The 6,521-nt window shown below is 51.0% G+C and overlaps 1 protein-coding gene across 2 annotated transcripts; it reads right to left on the bottom strand.

Moving 5' to 3' along the window:
• Positions 1-234: 234 nt before the first annotated feature.
• Positions 235-3,912, bottom strand: BATF3 (basic leucine zipper ATF-like transcription factor 3). Of its 2 annotated transcripts, none has more exons than XM_072333101.1 (3): positions 3,577-3,912; positions 2,854-2,958; positions 235-881 (listed from the first exon to the last, which is right to left on the bottom strand). In XM_072333101.1, the coding sequence occupies exons 1-3, from the start codon at positions 3,688-3,690 to the stop codon at positions 696-698; spliced, it is 405 nt and encodes a 134-aa protein (XP_072189202.1). In that variant the 5' UTR covers positions 3,691-3,912; the 3' UTR covers positions 235-695. The 2 variants fall into 2 exon arrangements, with proteins under 2 accessions (XP_072189202.1, XP_072189204.1); XM_072333103.1 differs by lacking the exon at positions 3,577-3,912 and adding an exon at positions 3,115-3,229 and having other exon boundaries at positions 318-881.
• Positions 3,913-6,521: the final 2,609 nt, after the last annotated feature.

Here is a 6,521-nt window from a genome sequence, read left to right on the forward strand (position 1 = left end):
ACATTTTTAGAATTGATGTTGGCAGAGCTGATGATTTGGAATAGCAGAGAAACGAAGACTGGGGATAATTATTTCTTACACGTATTTGAAAAGGAGGACTAATGAAGTAGTGATAAGGAAACAATAAAGCCACTGACAGGAAGATTGCCATTAGACTTCAGATTTGATCAGCAAACAAAGAGGAGAGATGCTGTAAGGACACTGGACCTTGAAGAAGGTGGAGAACACCATAAAGACAGAACATCACTATCACTTTTTATTAGCCAAATCTGGTTAGAGGAAAAAAACAACACCAAAAAACAAAACAGCAGCCAGAATCTGATACAAAAGGATGACAACTGACAAAGGGTTGCTAGTGGTGAGTATGTGGGAGAAAGGCATCTCAGCCGAAGGCTAGTACTTTTCCCTGCCTACATTCCATTGAGCAATGGTGGGCTGCACTGCGCCATGATATTTCTGAATGCAAAATCATGGCTCGGAGATTCTATGAAAGAAAGGAGTCGTTGTTCAAGCCGTCTTTTTTCCTACACTGATGTCTTCCTGACATTCAGAAAACTGAAACACGTGGAGAAGAGCTGTGTGGGCAAGTCCAGCCCTTCCAAGGGTAGATCTGCACCTTAAGCAGGCGGTTCTTCACATTTCCCATTTTACTGGCACTTTCACACATCACAATTCACAGCGGTTGAGGAGATGTCTCATCTGGGCAGGCAGCTGCTGAGTGCATCAGGCCTTGGTATGGTCACAAAGTTCATGGTGCAGTGCAATAGCGGACAGATCTTTTCATGATCCTTCAACACTTCACTCAAGTGTTTCATTTCATCTGTTAGCTTTCCAATTTCTTTTTTCAGGGAGGTATTTTCTTGCTCAAGAGATTCATATTCCTGAAAGGAGGGAAAAAAAAAACAAAACCTTACTCATAGGCAAAACATTCTTTTCAGTGCTCCACCTTGAGTATATTAATGTAACTGTAGGAAAGAAGTACCCTGCCCCAAACCAACGTGGGGAAAGTCACCAGCTGGGAGGCATACCTGGCACCATATGCCTGGTGCCAGCTGCTCTCCTCCAGCCCATGGCTTACAGTCACCTGCTCAAATGCTCAGGAACTTAGAAGCAGGAAGAGCTGAGTATCGTGCCAGCCTGTTGCCAAGCCCCACTTTGTCACAAGCAATTTCAACCACTGCTTTGATTATCTTGATCCCAAGATGCTTTTGAGCCAGGGCTTCACTGGCAGCAAGCACCTGTGACGGATGTGAGACTCACATGTCACATTTTTGCTGACTGTAGGTCTCAAATGTCCCTGCCACCAAGACGTCTCATCCCAAAGAGAAGAGAGCTTTAGAGCCAGCCCACGGAAAACCTACAGGAGTCCACACCTCACTGCTGGCCTGGGGATCAGCACTCGCCCACTCAATCTCACCTCCTGGGAAAGCTTCAGAGCAACCTTCAAGGCATACACATGCCCTCAGAGGGCTGTTCACAGGCAGTGGGGAATGCCCCTCATGCAGTGCTCCTCTGGGCAGCCTCACGCTACCCTTACTTTGCTGCAGCATTATGTATACCCTTGCCCTTCCTCACGCTCTTCCAGCACCCACTCACTTGGAGTAAAATAGACACGATCCTCCTAACATGTCACTGTCACTAAACTCCAGCAGGGCTCAGCATCCCCAGCTCTGACTTTGCTCTTCTCTTGCTGCCCCAAGCCCATGGATCAAGCATTGCCCTCCAGTTGTTCTGTTCCATTTTCAGGGCAGAAAATACCAAACTGCTATTACTAGGGAAGAATGCCTTCAACCAGATCTGCCTGCAGCTGGAAAAATCTGAGAATGAGGATTCCCAGCATGAGGAGGAGCTTCAAGTCCAGCAGGAACACCAGAGCGGCTGCGGAACAGCACAGGGCCCAGCAGTGACTCCAAAAAAGCCAGGGGTTGCCCCTGTACAGAAACCTGGCTGTCTCAGGTGCTGACTCAGAGGACATCAGGGAAAAACCAAGCCCCAAGCTCTTCACCTCACAGCTCCTGGCCTCTGCTGCCCGATCCTTCCAACCTAAGAGAGAGAAGAGGCTGTGCTGAGCCTCCGGAGCTGAGCAACTGACAAAGCCACAACTGGGGCAGCACAACCAACACCTACCTGCTGAGCCCCAGCTGCAACTAAAGCACTGCTGTGTGAGGAAACGTCCTGAACTACAGGAGGGTAATTCTTCTCCAGTGTGTACAGTGGGGACATGATAAAACTCCACTGCATTGTAATACTGAGAAGCGTTAAGAGTTTCTGGAAGAATCAGATACTTTCATGGTTTTTTGGAAACACCCACTGCTATTTATCAGAGCACACGAGTAGTGCAGTTAACTGCACCCAGCTCTCTTGCTTGGAGGTTCAGCAGTTCCTAAGAAGCCTTTTCAACTGGGTATTTCTGTCTCAGACCACAGCTTCAGCAGTGAGTTAAGCCAGCAGCACCACTGAGCAGCGCAACGCCCCGCTGCATCGCCAGCTTCTCCGCAAGGCATTCACACACTGCCATTGCGAGCTCTCCGGGTTCAGCACCAACGCATCAGGAAGTGGGGCTGAGTTAGCCCTGAGAAGCCTGGGATCCAGCCGGCAGGTGGTCGCAGGGATGGGAGCTGCCGGCACGACCGCGTACCTCCCTCCTGCCCGGTGTCACAGATGGCAGAAACGCTTCATCCCACCCGAGCAGAACGTCGGGCAGCTCCTGAGCGGGCACCCGGCAGCGCCCGCCTCTCCTGCACCGACGGCTCCGGGCGGGATCGGCACGAGGGCAGGTCCAGGCGTGCTGGAAGCGTCCCGTTATTGGAGCGTCCCTGACTCCACGCCCAGGAGCGCCGCGTACCCGCTCACCTCGTGAAGTTTGTCTGCTTTCTGCGTTTGTTTCTTCCGACTTCTCTGTGCAGCAACCCGGTTCTTTTCTCTCCTCCTCACCTTTTTATCATCTTCTTCGTGGTTCTGGAAGGCAGAAGCAGCTCGCTAGGCGTCAGGGTGCGGGAGGGCACACCGAGCCGCCGCCGGCAGCCAGCCCCTACCTCCCCGCACCTAACCTCGGCAGAGCCCCCCCGGCCGCCCCGCTCTGCCCTACCCGACCCTTACCCGCCCCTACCCTACCTGCTGACCGCCTTCGGCGCTCCGCGGCACCGCGCTGCCCGCCGCCGGGGCGCCGCACGACATCCCGCCGGCTGCCGCCCGCCCCGGGGCGCCGCGCTCGGCGCCGCTGGGCTCCCCCGGCCCCGCGGCACGGAGCCGTCCCCCGCCCCGCCCCGGCACCTGAGGGCCTCCGCCGCGGCCACCGGGGCGGAGCCGCCCGGAGCTCACGTGGCGCCCGCGGGGTCCGCGCTCCGGCCTGACCGGCCCCCGGCAGCCGGGGGGAAGCCCGCGGCCCCCGTGGCACGGCGCTGCCGGGCAGGAGCCGCCCGAAAATCCCCCGGAGAACCCCAGGGCTGGCCGCGCCTGCCGCCCCTCCGATGGTTAAAACGCCATCGTGGCCCGAGCGCTGCCTCCGAGGGGCTTTTTGCGAATCCCGCGCAGATGCCGCGCACAAGCCGCCCGAGAGGTGCGCGGCTGACTCACCCCCGCGCAGTCCTGGCTGCAGAACACGTGCGACATCGGCTTTCCAAAGCGGCACGACCTTCGGGGAGTGGGCAGGAGAGCAAGGCGGGGTTCATTGGAGTGAGGACGAGGCATCTGGGCTGGGATAAAGTGATTTTCACTTTCGCTACTCGCCCGGTTCCTTTAAATAATAAGGAAATGCCGCACGTTTCTTGTAAAGGCGAAGCAAGACAAAGAGCGCAGAAAACCTAGTTGCCGGGACAGAACTCTCCCTGTTCGAGCACTCTGCCGGGAATATTTTAGCAGCCCGAACAATGCTGCTTTTATCCTTCTGAACACTCTTCCTACGTTGCAACTGAAGCGTATCTTCTCCCTGTGCTCCGAAGGAAGTGCATTGCTGTGTGCCCCCGCAGATACCCAGAGACATCCTTTCTGCGGCGTGTGTGCCTACAGCACCACATACGCGCGACTCACGGGGACAGCCGCACGGCCCTGCTAAGGAACGTGCCCCTAAGCTGCTGTGCAGTCGGTCATCACCCCCAGGTATCTTCACAAATCGGCCACTTCCCTATTCTTCTCGTTTCACCCGAAGTCTGAGTCATTCAGCTTAGGTGAAGATGAAGTTGCAGGCTGCAAATGGAGTAAATATAGATCATCCTTCCAGGAAGATCTGGTTGACAGTTCACACTGATGAAAGAAACAGCGCCCTGCCTGGAGCCCAGGAGTCAGACTGAGGTCAGCATCGCTGAAAGCCTGACCAGGGCTGCTCTGCAGGGCAATGCTTCTCCCCACTGTGCCTCAGAGCACCTCCTGCACTGCCTTCACCTTTCCCAGAGCTCCTTGAATCCCGGAGAACTGAGCCTCAGAAGTATTTTCAAAGATAAATGGCAGATCCAATGCAATTGCGGGATGCATGTGAGGTCAAGGCATTTTGGCAAGGGTCTATTGAGCCAAAGGGTCTACTGGGGCTGTTGGTCCTTGTGGCCCTCAGCATGTGGAAGGCTTGCAGATTTGTGTCTGAAGAAGAAAAACAGACCCCTTCCTACAAGCAGGGCTTCAAAATGACTCCACGTTAAGTGTTCATGCTGTTACAGGAACCATACACACACGCCCTAAAAGCAGCTGCACAAGCAGGTGATCTAACAGAGCTAAGTCACAAGTTTTCCAAGAATTTATCGATATGTGTAAATTATTGGTAAGAATTTCTCCTGTATTTGTAAGGTGAGGTTTACTCCCACAAGGAGTGACAGGTCACAGGGAGGTCCCCTTGGGCCTGGGGACAACCTGCTGGTGCTCAAAGTGGTAAAGGAAATGAAAAAAACAAAATTTGCTTGTGGGAACAAGTCTCTGCTTGGTATTTAAGCTATCTCCTGTACTTCTGTAGAAATGCCTACACAGTAGTTCTAAGTAACACAGTACTAAGGGCAGAGCATTTCTATGCGGGAGAAAAAATGAGCTCAGAATGCAGTCTAGGCCGCTGAGCTTACAGTTTATAATCGCAACGTATCAGTGACTTTTGTCTGCACCAAAACAGCCCACGCGCCTTCAGACTCAGTTGCTGAACACTTTGGCTTAGTGTGGCTCTTTTAGACACGTGGCGTATGTCACAACTGGGTCCCAGAGCACCACATGCCCATACTTTCAAACAGATGTTGGTGTCTGCATGAAGATTTCTGGGATAGGAGTGTTTAAAAACTATACTCAGTTAAGAGTGTGCGAATACAATGCCTATGTGTAAGATTTCACTGGGTATGGATGACTCACCCATGCAAACCTCTGGCAGCACATCCTAAAAAATGGTAAGATGCTTCATCTCACCCAGAATAACTACAGAACTCAAACTGAGTTTGCAAATATTCCCAAGCATCCTTCGCCATTGAGCTGCCTTACAAAATCCAAAGGCTATATAAAGAAAAATAATCAGACGTTTCTTGATGCAATACCAATTCACCCTAAGTTAAAAATAAGAAGCTTGGATGTTGTGACATTTCAGTGGAAACCTGAATAGACGGTCTTCTTGCACAACACTGCTGATTTCTATGAAGTTAACTGAAGGACAAAAGGCTACCGGAAGGGGAGGGGGGGGAAAGAAGAGGAATATTTTATGTATTTCTGTTAGTGGGAACACAGATCACAGACACTGCTAGTTGGAAATATCACCTGCTGTAGAAATTTTTATTTATCATTGGGAAAGCAGCTGAACGTTCAAGCACAATGTTCAGCTCTTCACCTTGTTCGGCCAAAAGCAGCCACTAAAGATTCGTAAATTAATAGCTGATACATTGCACTGGGAATCAACTGGTTTTCTTGGTATCATTTATTTGGGCAGCGTCCCCAGATGTATTTTTCTTTTTTTACCCATTGATTGAAAGGAGGGTGGCAGAACTGGGCCTGGCTGCCTTCGATCAGGGCAGCAGACATCCATTCCCACTTCTTTCAAACCCCTGCAGACTGGCTGCTTTGCAAACTCTTACCTCTAACAGGCACTGTAGGATGAAGTCATTAATTAATTCACTTACTAGCCCTTAATCCACACTGCTCACTCTCCTTATTTCCTAAGACATTCGTCTTAAATTAGTCATTTTAAATGGGACCTCTTGAAAGAGATATACCTATTTCTATTAAAATGAAAAAAATATTAAAGATACTTAAATACTGTAATAGTAGACACGCAAAATCCTGCAGTGCTTGGTGTAGATGTATGCATTTGTGCAACAGTGGGGATTTTCAATCAGAACACACACTCAAACAAACCAGAATTCACTGTGCGAAAAACTGTCCCAGTCACACGTTCCACAGCTATGCAGTTCCAGTCCCTCTCACATCCTGTCCTCTCTTATGTTAGAAGCTTTGTAGCCCTGTGATTAATAGCAGTTGTAAGTTCAAAGGCAGTAAATGGAACTACTTCAGTTGCTCCAGCCAAAATTTAACACAGATGTCTTCTAAAGTACTAATACACTAACTGT

This window comes from Excalfactoria chinensis, chromosome 3, assembly GCF_039878825.1.
Source record: "Excalfactoria chinensis isolate bCotChi1 chromosome 3, bCotChi1.hap2, whole genome shotgun sequence".
Lineage (NCBI taxonomy): Eukaryota > Metazoa > Chordata > Aves > Galliformes > Phasianidae > Excalfactoria > Excalfactoria chinensis.

Coding starts and splice junctions, on each gene's coding strand:
- BATF3 (XM_072333101.1), bottom strand. CDS start 3,690: ATGCCTCGTCCTCACTCCAATGAACCCCGCCTTGCTCTCCTGCCCACT. Junction 2,959..3,576: donor GCAGCCAGGACTGCGCGGGG/GTGAGTCAGCCG, acceptor TCTGCCTTCCAG/AACCACGAAGAAGATGATAA. Junction 882..2,853: donor AAGCAGACAAACTTCACGAG/GTGAGCGGGTAC, acceptor CCCTCCTTTCAG/GAATATGAATCTCTTGAGCA.